The sequence below is a fragment of the Myotis brandtii genome, unplaced genomic scaffold, assembly GCF_000412655.1.
Source record: "Myotis brandtii unplaced genomic scaffold, ASM41265v1 scaffold1403, whole genome shotgun sequence".
NCBI classification, from domain to species: Eukaryota; Metazoa; Chordata; class Mammalia; order Chiroptera; family Vespertilionidae; genus Myotis; species Myotis brandtii.
Window position 1 is genome coordinate 57,521 of NW_005355009.1, and position 23,439 is coordinate 80,959.

Below are 23,439 nucleotides of genomic sequence, written 5' to 3' on the forward strand. Positions count from 1 at the left end.
TCATGCAAAACTTCTAACTGGCACTTCCCATGAGAAGATGGGCATAACAAGAACTGATGCTGTTGGAAATACATATTCTTCAACTTGATCCAACAAAGTGCTTTAATATGTAACATCTCTCAGTAAAATACAGTTTTATATGTGGCTTTAAAATTCTATTTATAAACCATTAAATACTAATAAACCATAGCATCTAATACCTAAAATAAAACATGTTTATATATTGAAAGATATTTTATTTATTGGATGACATTATAGAAAATTGTCCCAAGGTTTATCACTTTCTCAATAATGTTTAGATTGGTAGTTTTCAATGGCAAGAGTGTGCTGTTTGTAAACTTTTAAAGACATCTACTCCTACTCTAGCAGGAAAGATGTGTAGTAAGTAAATAGGCTAAGCATTCCCATTCACTTAATATGTTATGGGTTAATGTGCTAACTGGTTCCCTTCACCTGTTCATTCATCCATGTGCATGCAAAATTAAGGGGCATATAAGATAGGATTAAGTAACCATTTCAAAAAAGGTAACCAGAAATATATTGATACAAAAGAATGTCAGGAACCCAGAAAGGCTGGCTGTGTGGACTTTGGAATATTTCTTCTTTTTTTTTTAATTCAGAAAATTGTATTTTTATTAAGATATGCTTACTTGGAATATTTTGCCATTTTTAAAATGTTCCTTTTCAAAATATAGAAGAAATCAAGATAGACTATCCATGCCACACACTATTCAATTTCTCATGGAGCTTAGCTTTTCCCTTGGAAAGTATTTGATCCAAATAAACCCTCTCAGTTTCTGGGAAAATAAGCCAGCAGTTCTCTAACACCAGCATGGAAGTCAGGCAATGAACCTGCCATTTCTATGAGGGAAACTTCCAATCAAAATTTTTCTGTTTTGAAGTTCCCAGTCATCAAGTTTTCACTGTACGTCACCAAGAAGCATTTTTTAAAAATCTCATTTGTAACAACATGCTAACTAAAGTTATAATAATTATATTAGAACAGTAGCACACACACAAAAAGGTTGTGGAAAAGCTGGCACATTCTCTAATATGTTATATTTAAATATATGGTTTCCTTAAAGCTAAGAGGCCCATTGACAAAATCCCCAAAACAAGTTTTCTAAGACAGGCAAATTTGCAGAAGAAATGGGGGTGAGGGGGAAATAATTGTTTCTCAGAGAAGCACAGTTCCTACTCACCATCATAAACACAAAGGAGATGGTCATGAGAAGGGTTGCTATGGATACCACACTCTGACCTGCTGCTATGGCCAGTGCCATAGAACTGGCCGAGTAAGCCACAATCATAAGGGTAAATATCATGATGAAGAAGGCCTCCACCTTCGGTTTCAATCCTTAGGAAGGAAAGAGGGGGTTAATCCAACCACCTAGGTCCCTGTGTGTTAGGGAATTGTTTATTGTGTAAATATTTAGAGAAATGAATATCAGATTTAAAAAAATTCATCCTCTATCGAACCACCGTGAGTCACCAATTTCATTGCCCCCCCTCAAATATAACTGTATAAAAATATCATACAGTTTTCTTTTTGATACTACTGCATAAGCACATTTTCATGTAACTCCTAATCTCCCTGTTGCACAATTATTACCAATTTCTGAGAGCTGAGGTGGAGGGCTGGAGGCTACACACCTGGCCAGAATTCTGCCTTCTCGCTAAGAAGGAATCTTGTCAAGAGCACATGCTTTCCCCCCAGATATCATCTTCCTCACAGTTTGCTGTAGCAGTGACAGTGGAGAAACTGGGAGATCAGGATCCCATGACCTCCAGGCATTTCACTCTCTGAGGGAGTGCTGCCAGGTCTCTGAGACAAACACCACAGAGCTTGGGATTGAGGGTGGGGTTAAATGAAGTTTCACAAAACTACTATATAGCTATAATGGGGCACTATTGCAGCTCATACACTCTGAAGGTATTGGAGCAGCCACAAGAACACTAGTCAGGAGCTGAGGATCCAGGTTCTGTGCCTAATTGTTTAAGACACACCCCTATTTGTAAAATGAAAGTTTAAACTCTTTCAGTGGATCTTTCCCTATAGTGTTTTGTAAAAAATATATATATTTCTGTTGTGTGTGTATATATACAGTGAAATATATGGAAGTCCAAGCCTGGAGAAGCCTAAACACAATGCACAAATGAATCCGTCTACATCTATTTAAAAAGTATTTTTATTAAAGCAATACACCCCAAAGTCTCATTCTTTCACCATATATATATATATAAATTCCCCAGCTCCAGCTCCTCCAGCACAGTCTCAAATAGTTTATGAATTCTTTCCATGTCTGTATATGACACATACCATCACTGAGTAAAATATCCTATCGAATAAAGAGGTAATATGCAAATTGACCATCACTCCAACACACAAGATGGCTGCCCCCATGTGGACACAAGATAGCCAGCAGGGGAAGGCAGTTGGGGGCAATCAGACCTGCAGGGGAGGGCAGTTAGGGGTGTGGGCTGGCAGAGGAGGGCAGTTGGGAGCGACCAGGCCTGCAGGGGTGGGCAGTTGGAGGGGACCAGGCCTGCAGGGGAGGGCAGTTAGGGGGGACCAAGTCTGCAGGGGAGGGCAGTTGGGGGCAACCAGGCCTGCAGGGGAGCAGTTAAGAGTCGATCAGGCTGGCAGGCAGAAGTGTTAGGGGCAATCAGGCAGGCAGGCAGGTGAGCGGTTGGGAGCCAGCAGTCCTGGATGTTTATTTAAAGTCTTGACATAAATATCCTCAGAGAAAAGTTACTTCAGAGGGTACAAAATAGATAGATGCTTCCTTATATCATGGCATGGTTTATAGTTTTGGGGACCAAATACATGCTTACAAAAAAAAAAATTAACTTCCTCTCACATCCAAGACTATAGACTCATACTGTCTGTCTTATTGCTTACCTAACAAGAAGTATATTGTGCAAGTAAATATGATACTTGGTATCATCCTCATCGGCAGTAAATCAGATAGGAGTTTCCCAAAGAAATAAGATGACACTCTGTAGTATCCACTGATATATTCATGTCTAAAAACAAAAATACACATGATGCATCCCACTTTAGTTTAAGAAGGCACAGACCGGATGATTAAACCATTTGCTGTCCTGATTTCTGCTGCCAGCAGGGGTCTAACAACTACAGCTTCTCACATCCTCCAGGTTAACCCACCACCTTCACCCAGTCGGCATCAGGCATCATCTCAGGTGCATGCCGCCCCTGAGACCTGGTTCCCAAGAGCTCTGTGCAAGGACCCCTCTTCAATTTACAATTCATCCCACTACTTTCTCTCTACCAAGCCCCTCAAACTTTTTGTGTCAAGGTCCTCATGACTTCTTATTTGCTAAAACAAATAGATCCTTTTCAACCTCCATTGCTTGCATTCTCTGTACCGTTGTCCTTGTGGCTGTGCCCTAATCTTTAAACTCCCTTTCCCCTTGGTCTCAGGCCCCACATGCTCATGATTTCCCTCCCAGCCCCAGGCTGCTTTTTCTCAATGAACACTGGTAATCTCAGGGACCAATCCGTGGCCAACTTCTGGATGTGACCAGTTTGACCAACAGCCCTGACACTGGACAGCGCCCTTCCCAGAACAGAGCCACACTCACATGAAGAGCTTCTTCTCCACCACGAAGAGCTCCACAGATGTTATGCTGCTGAAACACTGGTTGGTGGTCAGGAAGAAGAGCACCCCAGCTCTGCGGTGAGAGAAGGGGAAGAAAAGCACTGCAGTCAGTTACACGTTCTTAGATCATTCCTACCTGCTGAACTGTTTCCTCACATGATATCTTACGACATTAACTGCTCAGGTTAAAACAGTGAGGGAGGGAAAGAGTGAGTCCCCTCAGACCTCTCCCCATCCCAGTGTCTCCACAGTGGTGCCCCTGGGACTCCATAGAGCACAGTTTGAATGTCATAGTCCTGGGTTGGCATGGATTGAATTGTGCCCTCCCTATGTTGAAACCCTACCCCTCAATGTGATATTTAGAGGTGGCATCTTTGGAAGGTAAGTAAGTTTAGATGAGGTCTTGAGGGTAAGTCCCTCATGACAACATTAGTGCCCTTAGAAAAAAGGGAGATTTTTCAGAGTTCTCTCTGTGCCATGCAAGGACGCAGCAGGAAGGAGCAAGCCAGAAGAGCGTCTTCATCAGAACCCAAACATATTGGCATCCTACTCTCTAGAATTGTAAAAAATACATTTCTGTTGTTTAACCCATCCCATCTGTGGTTCTTTGTTATGGCAGCCAAGGTGATGATTACCTAGGTCATAAACATGCTACCACCATTCATTTGAACTAACAAAAACACAAGTACCATCCTAATGTAGAAATAGCCAAATAAAGAAAGTCTGCAAAGGTTAAAACCTCCATTAGCCACTTTGTCAAAGTTGAGTAAAGAAGAAACTAAGAATGAGGAGTCAAAATGAAAGAGTGTAGGGAAACCTCTAGCAATACCTCATTATATACATTCACCACACAATCATCAGGAAAACTTTCATATTATCCTGGATAACCCACTGTCAGCATGGTTTCCAATGTGCTCAAAACGAAAGCCAATCATGCCTCTAAAGGAAAAATTAATTTGTACATGTATGAAAAAGGAAGACTATTAATGTTTCTCTCTCCGTAAAGTAATTAAGGTTCAAAAAGGAAAGTATTCATTTCATCTGTACTTTGATAGAACTATACATTTTATGGAAGCATGCCAGCATCTCCAAAACAGTGTTGCACTTCCTAGCACAACCAAATAATTTAATTAACATTGAGTATGTGAGTGTATACTAAAAGAGATGAAGTGGTGCATTATTTAAATGACACAAAATTAAGAGAGCATTTTTTAAAAATGTAAACCCAAGTGTGCAACCCTAAACACAATGAGTCCATAGACAAAGGAATTGTTTCTTTATTAAAGGAACTTTTTAACACTAATAAGAATAAGAATAAAAATAATAATAAACAACATAGACAACAGGCTGTATTAAAAGTAAATGTGTAAAAAAGAAAGAAAAAAGTTTTTAAAGAAAAATAAAGTAGCCCTGGCTGGTTTGGCTCACTGGATAGAGTGTCGGCCTGGGGACTGAAGGGTCCCAGGTTAGATTCCGGTCAAGGGCATGTACCTTGGTTGTGGGCACATCCCCAGTAGGGGATGTGCAGGAGGCAGCTGATCGATGCTTCTCTCTCATCGATGTTTCTGACTCTCTGTCCCTCTCCCTTCCTCTCTGTAAAAAATCAATAAAATATATTTTTTTAAAAAGAAAAATAAATATTTATACATTGATAAGAAATGAAAAATAGCCAGTAGACAAGCAGATATGCAACTTTCTAGACACAAAAAGACCTAATATCAAAGTATTAGCTAATTTCAGAAACACAGGACATGGCAACATTCAGCTCAATTTATTGTCTTACATCTAACAGTACAGTAATGTTCATAAGGAATTGAAATTCATAGATATTGAAATTCCTTTTTAAATTATAAGGATTTATTTTATAATATTAAATACTTCTTGTTAAAGAATTTAGTGTGTTCTAATTCTTTACAAGCTAGTACTCCATGTTACAGTTAGATAAAAAAAAAACCTTCTCTACATCAAACAAATAAAAAAAACCAGAAAGGTAATTAACTGGATTATGTGTATCAAAGAACACTTTTAACAGAGTGAAAAGACAACCCACAGAATGTCAAAAAATATCTGTAAAAAATAAGGGGTTAATATCCAGAATATATAAAGAACTCTTACTGCCCTAGCCAATTCAGCTTAGCGGATAGAGTGTCAACCTATGGACTGAAGGGTTCTGGGTTTGATTCCGGTCAAGGGCACGTGCCTGGTTTTCGGGCTGGATCCCCAATAGGGGGCCTGCAGAAGGCAGCCGATCAACTATTCTCTCTCATCATTGATGTTTCTGTCTCTCTCTCCCTCTCCCTTCCTCTCTGAAATCAATAAAAATATTTTTTTTAAAAGAACTCTTACAGCTCCACAATTTAAAAAATATAATTTAAAAAATGGGCAAAGAACTTGAGTAGACATTTCTCCAAAGAAAACATACAAAAGGCCAATAACTACATGAAGAGATGCTCAGCATCATTAATCACTAGGGAAATACAAATCAAAACCACAAAGAGATACCAATTCACACCAATTAGGGTGGCTATTATAAAGAAACACAGTAGGTGCTGCCCATCTTGGGGAGAAACTGAACCGTTGTGCAGTGCTGATAGAAATGGAAAATGGTGCAGCTGCTGTAGGAAAACAGGATGGAAGTTTCTCAAAAAAATTAATAGAATTACCAACTGACCCAGTAACTCCATTTTTTTTAAAAAAAATATATTTTATTGATTTTTTACAGAGAGGAAGGGAAGGGATAGAGAGTTAGAAACATCGATGAGAGAGAAACATCGATCAGCTGCCTCCTGCACACTCCCCACTGGGTATGTGCCCGCAACCAAGGTACATGCCCTTGACCGGAATCGAACCCGGGACCCTTGAGTCCGCAGGCCGACGTTCTATCCACTGAGCCAAACCAGTTAGGGCAGTAACTCCATTTTTGAGTTTATATCCAAAAGAACTTAAAATGAGACTCAAACACATTTATGTGTACCCCCATGTGCATAGCAGCATTACTCATAAGAGCCAAAACATGGAAGCAACCCAAGTGTCCATGAACAAATAAATGGGTAAGCAAAACATGGGGCTTCCATACAATGGAATGTTATTCAGCCTTTAAAAGGAAGAAATGCTACAAGATGGATAGGCTTGAAGATATTATGCTCAGGCAAATAAGCCAGTCACAAAGGACAAATACTGTATGATACACTTATATGAGGTACCTACAGTAGTCACACTCTGAGACAGAAAGTATAACGGTGGTTTCCAGGGGCTGGGAAAAGGGCAAGTATGGAGTTATTGTTCAATGAGTACAGAGATTCAGTTTGGAAATATGAAAAATGTTCTGGACTTTATGTTGGTGGTGACTGCACAACAATGTGATTGTAATTAATGCCACGGAACTGCACAGCTAAAACTGAATAGGAGGGTAAATTTTATGTTCTGTATTTTTTACATGAAATTTCCATATATATGAAAATTAACTCTTCCATTCTGTCTGCACTTCACTGATTTATCCTACTCCTCAGTTTGTCCTGTACTTGTCTGAAATTCAAATTTTTAATAAACTTTCATAACCTTGAATAAAGTAACAGTGCTTTCTCAAAGTCAAGATCCAAAATTACTTACCTGTTCTGGATTCCAGCAGGGTTATGTTTCAGATCATAGAAAATGGCACCTATAACCAGCCCCAGGAAGGCTGTTACAATTATCTTTTCAAAAAGAAAAAAAGAGTTTCAATTAAAGGTAAAAACTTGGCATACCATTTATTATTATAATATATAGGATGTCCCAAAAAATGTATATACACACTCTGAATAATTATAAAGGCAATGTTTATTAAAATACATTTCAACTTCAAAATTGAGCTACCAGCTGTTAAAGTGTGTATATATTTATTTGGGATAGCAGGGATATGGCTATAATCAAATCTCTCTATTTAAGTATTCTCTCCATGTAAGTATTCAAAAACATCATTTAAATGGTTTGCCCAAAGTCCTTGGAAAAATATAAAACAGTGTATGCTATTAGACTGCCTTCTAAATTAAAATTAAAAATAATATATCTGTTGTTGGGGAGACTGAAGGACAAGGAAGGAGACTACTGGAGAAGCTGGGTTCCTCCGGGGACTCCCAGGCACTGCCAGTTCAGGGGCCAGATCAGGCTGCTGGGCCTGGAAATGCCACAGAGAGCAGAGAACAGTGCAAGCATCTAGCAAATTGTTGGGGAAGAAAAAGAAAATTCAAGTGGCTCAGAGTTCTGGCCTGAACACTTAACCTTTGTGCTAATGAACATGCATTGTTTCAAGAGGTTTAAGTGAAAACAGAATATTAAAATTTTAATGTCACTCTTAGCATTAAAAACAACTTTTAAAGCACACATAAAATTTATAACACTGGAATTTTGCATGATAAGGAAATACGGGGACCTCACTTTGTTTTTAAGAATACTAAAATGTCTCTTAAAGACACATCTATATGTGAAGGGTTAAGAACTGTATTATGATATAATTTATTTAAAGTTTAAAAAAACTCTACTTATTGTACTTTTAAATTGTATTAAATATAAAAGTATAAGAAACGCTAATAGAAGAAAAATAAAATATCCCACCATGTACCTTGGAACCTTCAAAGTTAAAAAAAAAATCTCAGTCAGACAACCTTGCAATGGTATCAGACTTGAAGTAACTTGTCAAACACACTCTAGACATGGTGCAGACCAACTTGGAGAACAGGGCCAGGATCTGTGAAGGGTGATTTGTGATATTCAAATACTAATAGATTATTTGAAATTTATATGAAATTCTTATTTCAGTGTCCATGAATAGTTCAATTGGAGCACAGCCATGCTCATATTCTTTTAAACTTTAAGTCAAATAGGTTTTTAAAAATGGATTTTAGAGAAAGGGAGGGAAAGGAATAGAGGGATAGAAACATCAATGATGAGAATCCTTGATCAGCTGCCTCCTGCACACCCCACACTGGGGAACAAACCCAAAACCCAGACATGTACCCTGACCAGGAATCAAACCGTGACTCCTGGTTCATAGGTCAATGCTCAACCACTGAGCCACACCAGCCGGGCCATGCTCATATTTTTATGTATGATTATGGCTGCTTTCTCCCTCAAATGGCAGTTGACTGCATGACTCAAAGACCACATGGCCTGCAAAGCCTAAAACATTCACTATCTGGTCCTTAGAAAAAAGGTTTGACTACTCCTGCCCTAAACTAATATTCCAGTATTCACAAATCTGAACAAGGGCTGTACCTCCCCTCCAGTCAGATGCTCAGAGATGCAAGGTTCTATGCTTATTCTATTATTCTATTATTGCCAGGGCTCTGAACATTGTTAGAATTTCTTTTGTGGAACTGAGTTCACTGAGGAGGCAAATAGGCTGAGCCTGTGACCTGGAGGTACTAGGCCTGGGGTCTGCAGCTGAAGGGAGCCCAGCACCAGAAGATGCGGAATCGTGGTGCAGCAGAAATAGCTCCACACTCCAATCACACCCTGCCCAGAGCTGCCATATATATGACTTGGACAAGACACCTTAAAAACACTTTTAGAGGCAAGAGAAATTGAAGTTGTTTTCCAAGTTAAAAAAAAAAAAAGTGATGCATAAATCACAGTAAAGAATGAACTCCAGGCTCCTGGCACCGTCAGGAAGCGTCCACCCCCAGCCCTGAGGGCACCACAAGCAGTAACTGCCTTTGAAATAGGCATGGAGTGCAGGCCAGCCACATGCTCCGTGCCACTGGTCTGGTCACAACCTGGGCCTGGCTTCCTCCCCGCAGCCCCTGCCCACCCAGAGGCCGCACAGGCGGGTGGGGAAGGCGGCCGGGCGCATTGTAGACTCCACCCCTGCAGAGCAGGGCTGAGCAGCAGGCCCAGGTGGGCTGGCAGGGGCTTTGCCATGAACCCCTGGGGCCTGTTCCAGGACTCCAACCCCAGAAACTTCCTCGTCTTCGCCTGCCGCTGCTCCTCCGCCTGGAGGGTATCATCCAGTGGAGCTGCTGGGTGGCCCTGCCCCTCTATGGCTATGGAACCTCCCTGCCAACGCAGGCACCTCCGTGGGTGCGGGCAGGCGTTAGGGCCCAAAGCCAGGCTGATCGCAGTGGGCATCCACCTGCTGCTGCTCATGTTCGACATTCTGGTCTTCATGCCACTCTTCTTCCTCTCCCCCGGGCTCTGGCTGCCAGTGCGTGGGGCTTTGCATAGACAGGCCACTGGAGCTGGAGATCCTGTGCTCCGCCAACACCCTGCAGTTCATCTCCACCACCCTAGGGCTGGACAATGGCTGGTAGTATTCATGCCCCTCTGGGTCCTCGTGTGGTTCCTCTGCCTGTTCATCCTCTATTACATCGTCCAGTCCCTCCTGTTCCTTCGTCCCTGGATGTGGTTGTCCTGGAGCAAAAAAACCACGTGACCATGGCTATCAGGTGGATCACCATTGGGGTTCCCCTGCTCACTTTTGAGGTTCTGCTGGTTCGTAGATGTGATGGCCACAATACATTCTCTTACATCTCCATATCCGTCCCCTTTGGCTTTAATAGCTTTCATGGCCACTCCATTTAGGCAAAAAGGGGGAAACCATTGGTGGTTTGGTGTTCACAGAGATTTGTCAGTTTCTGCTTGAAATTTTCCCGTTTTTAAGAGAATATGATCTACATCGTGAAGATAGGGAAGATGCTGAAGAAACATCAGTTCCAGATACTCCTAAAATTGCTCCAATGTTTGGGAAGAAGGCCAGGTAGTAATAACTCAAAGTCCTAGAAAATATGTTCCCCCATCTCCCAAGTTAAATATTCATATGCCAGATTAAACTCATCTTTGGGAGTGCCCATAAGTAGAAATCATACAGACATGTCCAAAATCCACCTTACTTTTGCCTCTTTTTCATTCATCTCAATCCTAGACCTGAAAACAGGCTCCAAACATGGTCACCTCATGCCTTGGAGATTGATGCCTCTCAGTGATTCATCAGTATGTGCCATCGATTAGGGGTTATTTAAATATATAGAATGTGTGGTGTATGACATGTGAGAAGACTTGCTTTCCAGATTGGTGCTTAAGGAGCTAGCTGGGAGCAGTAACCTAAATTGTTTCAGTAGGTCCTCAAATGGAATAATAATATAGCCAGAGTTGGGTTGTTTTTTGTTTGTTTGTTTGCTTGCTTGCTTGCTTGTTTGTTTGTTTTTAAGTGGTACTATATCTATCAAAAGTATTATTATTAAAAATCCTATATAATAAAAGCATAGTATGCAAATTGTCCCCTCAATGGGAGTTCTTCTGGGAGTTTGACCAGGGGGCAGGCTGGCTGGGGGAAGGGAAGGAGTACCCAGCTGGCAGCTGGCAGCCACTAGGGACCCTACCAGTGCACGAATTTCTTTTTTGTTGTTGTTGTTGAGTGCCTTTCTTTATTCTTTCCTTACCACCCACAACTTGCTCTTTTGGCATCTGTAATAATTTCTGTTTAAATAAATTCTCTAGAGCTTGTCCCATAAGAACAATGTCATCTCCAGGCTTGTTGTATAAATAACAATTCGAGAACATTGTTCTGAAGTCTTCTATGCATTCTGAAGCCTCCACATAATACTTATTTTCCAAGCGCTTCTTAATTGTACTTAAATCCATTGGGTTTTTGATAATGGTGTAATAATCGGGCAACTCTAGTGTCACGGCATCCACAGGCTGCTGAAAAGGCCAGGAAAAACTATGCTTCCATAAAGCCTTCAAGACAACTTTTTGTAGATACTGCAGCTGATTTGTCAATCTCCCATTTTTCTTAGTATTTATATATTCTGGTGGTGGAGGGTTAGTAATAGCTATTTGTCTTCTTGGCAGAGACATTCTTAGTTGCTTCAAATTCTGATATTCTAATGTCTACAAATAAATGTCCTTTTTCTACATAAGTACTAGAAGTTGTTTCGTTATGTATGTCTTAGTTTTGGATGATTTAGGTTATTTCAATCTTTCACAGTATTTCTGTTTTTCTAAGACACAAATTGACGTCTTGGCAGGAAAAGTCTGTAAGTTTGTCTTGCAAGAAAAATCTTGTCTGATCGTCCCCTGGAGCTTGCACAGGATAAAATGGTGCAGGCAGTGGTTCTCCACCAACCTTCGCTACCAGCTCTCAACTCGATGGCAGCTGTTCTTGCGCCAGTTGTTGGGGTCCAACCCCAGCAGGTCCAGGGGTTCCCAAAGGTGTGGATGGAGTCGGCGAAGAAGAAATGACACGGAGACAGCGTTCAGTTGATCAGCAGCCTAGCCAGGTTCTCTAGTCAAGTTCTCAAGCCAGGTTCTCAGTGCACGAATTTCATGCACTGGGCCTCTAGTCTTTTTATACACTGCTAGCCTAAAATTGTATTTCAGATTGGGCCTGTTGTGACATATTGAAAGCAAATGTAAAGAATTTTCTCTCCCATTACTTGTTTATAAACCTCATAGTTGTTTTAGAAAAAAAATGAACTCCATTACGCCAGACTTGTTTCCCTTTTTGATAAAAAAATTTTCTCTACAAAGATGACCTCTTACAGCTTGTCTAACTCAATAAAAATTCTGAATTAGGTAGTCCAGAAAAAAAAGCACTTAAAAAATTTCCCTATATGTAAAAACTTAATTGTGTTTTATTTGTTCTATTGACTGTTTCTATATCACAAATAGAGAGGGTATAAATAAATAGAAGGATGAGTAGAAGATAACCATAATCCTAAAAAAGACTATAGCAGAATCTAATGTCCCCAGATGAGCATTTCACAGCATAATTAGAATATCTGTGAGGTTACCTGAGCTATGGAGGCCTGGGGATTACCCAGTAAGTTTTTGAAGGAGCGCTTGGAAATCCATCTGACTTGATGGCAGAAGGAGGTGGCATAGATGATCTTTGTGAAGGCTGTGCTCTTCTTCTTTTTCTGATCCCCCAAGAGTTGACCTAACTCAACTTTCGTTTCTCTGAAGAAGTCAGAGTTGGCATAAAACTCAGCTAATTTTTCTATGAGTGGCTTATCTCTCTTGGAAGGCTCTTCAGTCTCTTGGGCTTTGGAATAAAAATGGACAGAGGGAAACGTTAACAAAACAACTTAGCCCATTTTTATGGAACCCCTTTCTTAGATTCTTCCCTAACATCTTAATTCTAAAGCTTTAGCATGAAAATGATTAGACCTGTCATTGCTTTACACATTAGAAAAATAAGTTAATGGTCTGACTGCTTCCATATACTTATGGATAGAGTAAACCCACTGACCTTTCCCTAACTATAATATTTGTAGCCTGATTCTTTTAAAATAAACTTACCATAGGACTCCAGCCGGGTTGCTCAGCTGATTGGAGCATCACCCCATGCACCAAAAGGGTCAGGGCACATACCTAGGTTTCAGGTTTGATCCCTAGTGGGAGGCAAAAGATTGATATTTCTTTCTCTCTCCCTCTCTTTCTCTCTCTCTCTCTCTGTCTTTCTCTCTCCTTTCCTCTCTCTCTAAAAATCAATAAACATATCCTCAGGTGAAAATTTATAAATAAAATAAACATTCCATAGGAACTTGTAATTTTTTAAAAAATTAATTAATTTATTTATTTTTATTATTTTTTTAATCCTCATGTACAACAAAATCTGTGCCAACTGGTATTACAGACTGGATGTTTATTTCCCCAAAAAATTCATATGCTGAAATCCATTCCCAATGTGATGATATATGAAGGTGGGGCCTTTGAGGAGTGATTAGGTCATGAGGGTAGAGCCCTTGTGAATGAGGTTAGTACCCTTCTAAAAGGCCCCAAGAGCTCCCTCCCCACTTCCACCATGTGAGGGGGCAACGAGAAGATAATGGTCCACCAGATACAACTGGTATCAGAGGGCAACATTAGTTATATAATTCACAAAGCTACATTTTAATGAGCTACCACATTGCTGAACTTCAGGCAATTCAATTAGGTAATCTGTGACTCTAAACAGATGCACATACCTTCATCATCTTCAACCACTCTGTTTAATACCACAGCAGAGGAGTCTCCATTAATGACATCCAGGAAGAAGTCTGCAGGGTTATTATAGGGCTCACAGTGGTGACCTACAGAAGAAGGCAACCCAGGTACACAAGCATGATGGTCTTAGGAAATAAAGACTCACTTTCAGGGGGTGAGGGAGATGAGGCTTGGAGAGACAGAATATAATGACTTCTACCTCTCTTCTTTCTCTCTTCTGCCCTCACTAATTTACTCTTTCTTTTTACATATTCAATCACACAATATGTCAACAATTCTGTCTCCTGGCAAAAATCATACTCCAAACCAACCTTAAAGAACTCTTACAAAGCCTTACTGACATAATTCATGAGATCTGAAACAGCTATTAATATGCTCTGGTGTTTATCAGTACATGTTAAAAAAATAAATATCAGTCCAAGAAAAATAAAAGTTGAAAAAGAAATAAAGTTATAGGTAGGATTAATGCTCCTCAAAGCAAGGTAACAAGCAAAGCCAGCCCAGGGTTCTGTTCTCTGGGTTCACCTAGGGACTGCCAAAATGCCAGTATCCACTTTAGCAATGGTTGCTTCTCCACCTACCAAATTCAGGTCCAAATTATCATCTCTTATGCTATAATTACAGCATAGAGAACAAATCGCTCTCAAGAGGATGTGACCAGCATGGCACACCTGAATGCTTTACCTTCACTTCTTTACCTGATCATCTGAACTCAACTTGGCTTGTAGTCTTCTCTTAGATTCATCTGCCCTACACTCCCCAGATCCAGGTATGTTATACGATAGAGATTAAACAAAAAATAAAATTTCATAGATAGCTATAAAATATTTAAAACTATATTTGGAGTCAAGAAGCATCATCTATAATAATAAAAGCATAATATACTAATTAGACCGGACATCCTTCCAGACAACCTTCCAGGCGAAGCCGTGGCTGCAAGGGAAGCCCAGGTCCCGGGTGCCTGCCGGTGGCTGGAGGGAAGCCTGGGTCCAGGGTGCCAGAGGGAAACCCGGGTCCCGGGTGCCAGAGGGAAGCCAGTGCCAGCAGCTGGGGGAAGGAAGGCCTACTCTTGCACGAATTTTGTGCATTGGGCCTCTAGTCTATAATAATATCCAAGTATCTCTAAAATGAAGCAGATGCATGAGTCATAAAAACTTACACCTTTTCATCTGAAATAGAGCCAGGCAGCCCAGAACTGTCAGAAATGCTGGCCCATTGAAGTCAGACTCAGGAGTAGCCATTCCATTAACTGGTAAGTCACTCATATCCACTCAAGGACTAAATCTTCAGTCTAAGGTTACTAGAAAATTCAGCAGCATCTCCTCATCAACATCCCAACCAAGGTAGAAAAATGATACAGCTTGATCTGTTATATGGTCAAGAAGACAAATGATTTTGGGGGAAGGAAAGTATTAGGCTTTTCAAAAAAAGTTCAGTTAGACTAATAACTGATTATGAGATTCATATATTTCTTGAACTGTTAGGAAAAGGGCAGTAGAACTGGGAAGCAGAACAGTATAGTCCCAGTAGAAATAGTCCTACACATACACAGGGTATGCATTCACACTCAACCAGGTCAAGAAAGCAACCTAAATAGCGAGCCAGGGATGCAAAATGAAGACAAATTCTAGCACTAAACTGACCAAAGATGGTCTGGAGTGGTGGAATCCATGTTATCTCTACTCAAAGATCAAGCAGCACTCTGACCACCTCCCCTGCTCTCTTTCAGGATTCTATTAAGGAAGGATCTCACTGCATGAAAAGGTGACCATACCAGCTGATGCAAAGTATCCCAAGGCTTCCTGAGCAGGCCCATGGAACATCAGTTTTCCTGAGGCCAATAAGGTGAGGCTATCAAACAACTTGAAAATGGAATAACGAGGCTGATGAATGGAGAAGATGATGGTTCGTCCATGTTTAGACATCCTAAGGTAAAAGTGAGAAAATAATGAGTCATTCAACATCTGAATCTCGGAGGGAAGGCAGGGAAGGGTGAGTGGGTGGGAGGTAATCAACTGAGGACCTTGTATGCATATATTCTTGGCCCATGGCCACAGACAATGGGGCAGTGAGGGCCTGGGGTGGGGTAGGGGGGCAGGGAGGACCGGCTAGGGGGGTCAATGAGGGAAAAAGGGGGACATATATAATACTTTCAACAATAAAGAATTATTTTTAAAAAACTAAAAAACATCTGAATCTTGTACTTCAAAAACAAAAACAAAAAACTTTATTCCTGCCTTTAGTTCATTTGTTCCTGGTTCAACTTGATTTTTTCTTACTAACTTTTCATCCCATCTTATCTCTCAGAAAGTAAGGGGACCTAGGTTCAATACTTTTATGAAAGATTAAGGTTTTTAAAATTGTATCCCATGAACAATCCACAATGAATTCCAAGATTAATAAAAAATGCAGATTCCTGGACAGTCTTTCTAGAACTATTGGTTCTATGGTATCCATATTATAAAAAGGCACCAACTGCCTGGACAGTGTAGCTCAATGGTTGATCGTCAACCCATGAACCAGGAGGTCATAGTTCGATTCCCCATCAGGGCACATGCCCAGGTTGTGGGCTCGATACCCAGTAGGGGGCATGCGGAAGGCAGCAGACCCATGATTCTTTCTCATCATTGATGTTTCTATCTCCCCCTTTTCCTTCCTCTCTAAAATCAATAAAAATATATTTAAAAAAATAAAAAAATATTTTAAAGGCACCCAGGTAACTTGTAAGTACACACAACTTTGAAAACTTACTGTGGACTAAATATTAAAATAATGGTTGTAGTCCCATTCTCATTGACCACTGAAGTCTTCAAGCCTTTAGGAATTGGTGTTCATTTTTCTCTCCCAATAATACCATTAACATTACTGCATACTTACTATATCTTTGTTAAATATAAATACTTGTAACTGAATTTTCACAATATTTATACAAGGCACTCATAAAGCAGTACTGATAGTACCGACGGTATTGTTACCTTCATTTTACAGATAAGGTCTAGAAGGTTAAGCAACTGGCCCCCGGTGTCACAGTTGGTAAGGGGCAGGGCTAGGGTTTGTTGGCCCACGGCCAAAACATTGCTAAACTACCTTTACACAGGATTTACTAGAAACAAAAGCTAAAATCACTGTTCTAAAACTGTTATTAGTAAATATATTTATGAGAAGAATCACTTCAACTGAAGCACTTTATAAGCACCTACGCTATGCTAGCAGTGCTGTACAAATTCTGCCTCAAGAGGATCAGGCCAGTAAATCGATCATTTGAATACAATGTGGAATAGAAGTAGCTGAGGATCCCTTGTAAGCAAAATAGGAGGCTATAACCCAGTCTGAAGATGATATAAGATAGTGTCAAGGGGGCCAACAGGAATAAGCCCTGAAGAAAGAAAGTCTAGTCAAGGTGAAGGAACATGGAGAACAAAGTGTGTGATGAAAGGTCTATTTGGGAACCTGTAAGTAGTTCAGTGTCATTGCAGAGTCGAGTTGAGGGGTGAAGAGAAGAGAAGCTAACAAAAGAGACTGCATCAGAAAGTAAGCACGTGATGAATCCCTTTACTCAGAAGCTGGAACTTCAATCAGTAGGCAACAAGGAGCCAGGAAAGGACCGGGAGCTCCTCTAAGTGTGGTCTGAGCACCAATGGCATCGGGATCAGTACCTCCAATGAGAAATGGAGACTCCTGGGCTGCGCCTCAGAACTGCAGAGGAAGAAAATGCATTTTAACAAGACCCCAGGTGATCAGTGTGCACAGTGGAGCTTGAAAACGTTTGGGTTCGAGCTCCAGCATGGGGAACGATGCTTGTGTGCTCACTAGTCCAAAACATAGTGAAAATACTTACAGTATTATCAATTCATCATTCCTCTAATGGACACTGTTAACATAGTTACGAATGATAAAAACACCATGGATTTATTCTCTAACTAAACTTGAACCGCAGATCCATTACTTGGCATCTTTACTTATACGTGCAATTGACATCTCAAACTTAAGATGTCTAAAATCTCAGACATCTTCCCATCTTCATGTTTTCTTCTCATGCTGGCATAGAGCCTTGATTACATGGGCATCAGAGGAAGCAAAGTAATAATAGGGAGGGAATGCCAACCAGTGTGTGGCTCAGCGGTTGACCCAGAAACCAAGAGGTTGCTGGTTCAGTTCCAGGTCAGGGCATATGCCTGGGTTCTGGGCTCAATCCCCAGTAGGGGGCCGTGCAGGAGGCAGCAGATCAATGATGTTCCTCTCTCATCAATGTTTCTATCTCTCTGTCCCTCTCCTTTTCCCTCTCTCTTAAAAACATTTTTTTAATGGGCCTGGGAGAGGGGAGGTTTGAGGGGATGGTGGGCACAGTACACTGTGTCCTAAAGTGTTTATTCTTTTTCATTTCAAAGAATTCACTGGTATGGAACAGGTAACATGACATAAGGGAGTGTATGGCATATTCAGACTTGGTGCCTTATGTCAGAACACAGCGATGGGTCATCACCACTGCTCACGGCAGCGGGAATACGGGCACGTGTGTAAAGTGATGCTGTGCTGGCATGTGATCTTTGAACCTTTACCAAATCAGTTTGTTTTCATTAGATTTGTCACACAGTTGTAATCTTTTAAAACTTTTAAGGCAGTGTCATGCAACAGGTTTATTTTTCCTTTCATGCAACTTTTCTACACATCTTTTGGAGGGTAAACGTCACCATTCCCATTGCTGAACCAAAGGTTATTATTTTTAAAGGGTAAATTCCTCATTATTTACATTTGGGTCTGAAAAGGAGGTGACTTCTCGAACAGCCACGGTTGTGTATTAAAAGCTGATGTTCTAAAAGCCTGTGTGGGAACCTGCCCTGCTGGCTGCAAAAGGCAGTGGGTATGAGGAACCAAAGTGCCGGGAAATGGGAGATGTCTGGTTCTTCTTGTGAATTGAAATATAAAACCATGGTGTCTGTATGACTGCTGATGCAATTGTTTTTGTAAATCTTTTTTTAAAAGGTATATTTTTTTTATTGATTTCAGAGAGGAAGGGAGAAACGGAAACATCAATGATGAGAGAGAATCATTGAGCAGCTGCCTCCTGTATGCCCTCTACTGGGGATGGAGCCTGTAACCTGGGCATGTGCCCTTGACTGGAATCGAACCTGGGACCCTTCAGTCTGCAGGCGGATGCTCTATCCACTGAGCCAAACGAGCTAGGGCTATTTTTGTAAATCTTGTTGTGGCATATACAGTATTGTCATAGGACTAAAGAGAAACACAGGGTTTCCTAATGTCAGTGCTCTGAAAATGTCGACACTGTATATATAGTTTGGTTTTTTGTTTTGGGGTTTGTTTGTTCAGATTGAAAAATTAAAATAAATCTTACTATATTAAAAAAAATGAAAAATAAAACTCTAAAGCTTCCCATGTCACTTAAGGACAGTAAAAGCCAGAGTTCTTATTTTTTTAATCTGTCACCCACTCCATTCCATCTCATGTCCTATTCTGTTATGGAATGAATTATATCTCCCAAAAATTCATATGTTGAATTTGTAAGCCCCAGTACCTCAAAATGTGACTATATTTGCAGATAGAATCTTTTGTTGTTGTTGTTGTTGTTGTTGTTGTTGTTAATCCTCACCCGAGGATATTTTCCCATTGATTTTTGGAGAGAGTGGTAGGGAGGCTGAGAAACACAGACAGGGAAACATCAATGTGAGAGACATTGATTGGCTGCTTCCCACACGAGCCTGCGACCACGGTACGTGTCCCTGACCAGAATCAAACCAGGACCCTTCAGTCAGCAGGCCAGTGCTCTATCCACTGAGCCAAAGGGCTAGGGCTGTGGATAAAATCTTTAAAGAGGTAGCATAGGTTAAAGAAGACCATAGGGGTGAACCTTAATTGATAAATACTAATGTTCTTATAAGAAGAGGAGATGAGACACACCTAGGGAATATGAAGTGAGACACAGTGAGAACACAGCTACCTACAAGCCGAGGAGAGGGCCTCCGAAGAAACAATCCTCACAAGACATTGATCTTGGACTTCTGGCCTCCAAACTGTGAAAAAACTAATTTCTATTGCTTAAGCCACTCAGTCTGTGGTACTATTTTATGGCAGCCTGGACAAACTACTACACCAACCAACCCCCCCACTCCACTTAGGTCACTGGGTTCCATTCCCTCTGGCCTCTTGAGTTCCAAACACATTAGGCATGCTCTCCCCAGGGCCACTGGCTGTTCCTCCAATGAGAACTCTCTTCCTCAGATCTCCCGAACTCACTCACAGCTCACATGGCACATCCTGAGGTCTTCCCTGACCATCCTGCTATGTAATACAGCACCACCCTCCTCCACCTCATCAGCCTTCCCTATATTCTTACACTCCTTTATTTTTCTTGAAACACTTATATTTGCTAATTGATTGTTCCCCTCCAACAAAGAAGGGAGAAATGTTTGTGTGCTGTGCTCATTGCTGAATCCCCTGCACCAAGATTCATACCTGGTACATAGCAGGGCATCACATGTTGGATGAATGTGAGAACAATGTTCCCATAGCGCTTACCTCTTCAGGAGCAAAAGGACAGCATTAGCTGTGCTTGAGTCTAGGCCAGTTGTGGGCTCATCCAGGAACAAGATGGATGGATTGGTAATAAGCTCCATTCCAATACTAGTCCTTTTTCTTTCTCCTCCAGACACACCACGAGTAAACTGAGTTCCAACCTAACACACAAATGTTATCATTATTAACAAAAACAACCACAGGCATTATTGTTTTTAAGCTGCTAACATGTGCCAACCCTTTAAGAGGCACTTTGTCTCGCGTCCTCATATATTCTGAACTGCAAGTAAATGAGTATCTGAGAGAAGAGAATGGTTTCTCTTTAATTAAACAAGTAAATGGAAGCTCAGGTCAGAGCTGGTACATGGCTAAGCCAGATATGAAACCCACGCTTTTAACAGTTCTATATGTTCCTTATCAAATCAAATATTTAGTTTTAAGATCAGAAGTTAGAACTTAAAGACATGGCCCTGACATAGTGAAATCACAATCCAAAAAGGAAGATAAAAATAGGAGAGGAACAGGTGAAAGTATCTAGAATTTATTAGTCTTCTTATGCCCCTGTCTTTCTCCCCCACCGAAAAAGTCCTCAAGTGGACTCAAAAACTAGGCCTTGGCAGCTAAGAAGGCTCATTTTCTACCATCCACATTAGCACTTACAAAATCACCATAAGGCCTCCCAAATTGCCCCAATCTATACCCTAACACAACACATAATTCCTGACATCCTTTTAGGCAAAGTCAGAAGGCAGAACATTCTACAGGTGACTGGCTCAGTCTTTCAACCAGTCAGTGTCACTGTGTGTGGTGGGGGAGCAGAAAGGTTTTGGGGGAGGCAGGAGGTAGGAAATAATTCTTATAGTAAAAGTCTCCAAAGAGATAATAATCACATGCTACTCATGCTCTTGATTAGATCCTATAATGATCGAGCTATAAAAGACATTTTGGAAACAATTGGAAAACTGTGAATATATGTAGACTCTATATAGCTAATATTAAAATATTATTAATGTTGTTAGTTGGTAATGACATTGTAGTAATGTAGACAAATTCCATTTTTTAAAATAAAAAATGTTTTAGAGGTGAAAATGATATTTATAACTTTCTTTAAAATACTTTAGAAAGAAAAACCTGAAGCTATCTATACTAATAAAAGGGTAATATGCCAATTAGACAGGGAGACCTTCCGGATGTCCTTCTGGACAAAGCCATGGTGGCAGGGCCAAGGCAGAGGCGGTTAGGGGTGATCAGGCCAGGAGGGGAGGGCTTGGTTTGGGGCAGTTTCTTGACTGACCTGTGCATAAAGGCCACAAGAAGGATTTCTGGTTCTGTCAACAGGGCAGCAATCTATACTAATAAAAGGGTCATATGCTAATTAGACCGGGAGACCTTCCTGGACGTCCTTCTGGACAAAGCCATGGTGGCAGGGCTGAGGCAGAGGCAGTTAGGGGTGATCAGGCCAGCAAGGGGGGTCAGTTGGGGGTGAGCAGGCCAGCAGGCAGAGTGGTTAGGGGCAATCAGGCAGGCAGGCAGGTGAGTGGTTAGGAGCCAGTGGTCCCGGATTGCGAGCATGATCAGGCCTAAACTGGCAGTCGAACATCCCCCCAAGGGGTCCCAGATTGGAGAGGGTGCAGGCTGGGCTGAGGGTTCCCCCCCCCCCCACGTGCACTGGGCCACTAGTTATTGAATAACATGTTAACTAGGAAATCTAGGTGAATGTTACCAGTAATCATACCATTGTGTTAATTATGCTACGATCATGTCATTACTATAGGAATCAGACCATTCTCTCTACATTTCTCTTATGTTTAAAATTTTATAACAGGTATAACATTTTTAATGTATTGTTACAGTCAATTACATAAACATGTTCTATGAAGTCAACAACTGCCTTCAGCTTATTTTCCCTAGAAATCCATGCAAGGAACTCAGGTGATGATCACTAGAGGTCAAGACAGGAAAGCACCTTAGTGGAAAGAGAGAATCACATGAACAGAGCTCCAACAAAGGGAGCCCAATCACTCATGAAAATAAGTGGTACATGGGAGCAGCTCAGACTTATTCTTCCAAAATACACTAGACATAGAAGATTGAAAGCATCAGATGAAGCAGCGGCCAGCAGAATACCCCACCTTCATGACCTCTCAGTAAGGGATAGTGCAGAGGGATTAAACTAGAGCCATAACAACTGAAAAGCTCATCTTCACCCAAAGCTTTGATGTCTTCCAGCAAATCTTCCATGTCTACTCATCAACTGTAAATCATTCCCTCCCTCATCTCATTTCTCCTTCCTGATCCTGCACAACCCACACAGCGAGCTACTTTTGTCTCTTTCGCCCACAGCTGTTATCTATAAAATCCAAGGGAGCCCAGCACACGACAGTGTGTAAGTAACCCTGGCAGAAGGGAGGGACAGTGGAAGAGAGGGGGGAGGGATGGGAGACAAAGTGCCCTTAGAAAGGCTTTAGGAAAACAAGTTGGCTGCTACACAAATTAGAAATAAATACTAATTTGACTGAAAATAATTTTGGAGGCCCAATTATAGCAAAGTGAAATATATATGTCATTTATGAATTCCAGAAAAATAGTTATTTATGAATTCCAGAAATATAGCTGGGATTGTAGTCATTTATAAATGTTTAGTCATTTATGAATTTTAGTCATTTATGAATTCCAGAAACATAGCTCCAAAGCAACACAACAAAGTCCCTAAAGGAAGAATAGCTAAAAAAGGGAAGAGAAAACAAAAAAATAAAAGTTAGTAAAGAGACACCGAATGAGACAGGACTTACACAGTTAGTGAGGGGGAGGAGCAAGCACTGTCATCACAGGGAAGGGACATGTAGTCTTTGCAAGAACACTTTTACCTACCATCTCCAGGATTCAATCATTTTTTAATTTTTTTCCTGGTTAAGTTTCACCTTCCTATTATGTAACTACTCATTTTTATCATTGTTTTTAGAAAGGAGCCGCTTTGACCACACACATTATAGGAAACTTCTGGGTAAGGGTCCTATTTGCTGGCAATGACCCCATCAGTTGTGTCATTACCTTGGAATCTGCCACTTTAGCCAGACCTAACTCTTGAATGACCATGTTTATCCGTTCATTTTTTTCATGATTCTTCATAGTTGATGGAAGGCGAAGAGCTGCTGAGAACTGTAAATTTTCTCTCACTGTCAGAGTTCCCATCACAACATCATCCTGAAGGCAAAATGGCATTTTAAAAAGACAAATCAGGTCTTTTCTAGTAAATTCAGTCTTCAGTATATACAACTTAATCCACAAAAATAACATAGCCAAGGGAAAGTTCTAGCTAGTGATG

At 40.9% G+C, this 23,439-nt stretch overlaps 1 protein-coding gene across 1 annotated transcript in view; it reads right to left on the bottom strand.

Annotated features, from left to right (window-relative positions):
* Positions 1-23,439, bottom strand: part of LOC102241811 (ATP-binding cassette sub-family G member 2) — a 37,104-nt gene that overhangs the window by 3,911 nt on the left and 9,754 nt on the right. Inside the window, exons 4-12 of the mRNA XM_005860813.2 lie at positions 23,166-23,318; positions 20,118-20,275; positions 15,358-15,509; positions 13,565-13,669; positions 12,389-12,639; positions 7,233-7,315; positions 3,607-3,696; positions 2,903-3,027; positions 1,203-1,357 (exon numbers count right to left, since the gene is read on the bottom strand). Coding sequence (XP_005860875.1) covers positions 1,203-1,357; positions 2,903-3,027; positions 3,607-3,696; positions 7,233-7,315; positions 12,389-12,639; positions 13,565-13,669; positions 15,358-15,509; positions 20,118-20,275; positions 23,166-23,318 — 1,272 coding nt within the window. The remainder of the gene's footprint in view (positions 1-1,202; positions 1,358-2,902; positions 3,028-3,606; positions 3,697-7,232; positions 7,316-12,388; positions 12,640-13,564; positions 13,670-15,357; positions 15,510-20,117; positions 20,276-23,165; positions 23,319-23,439) is intronic.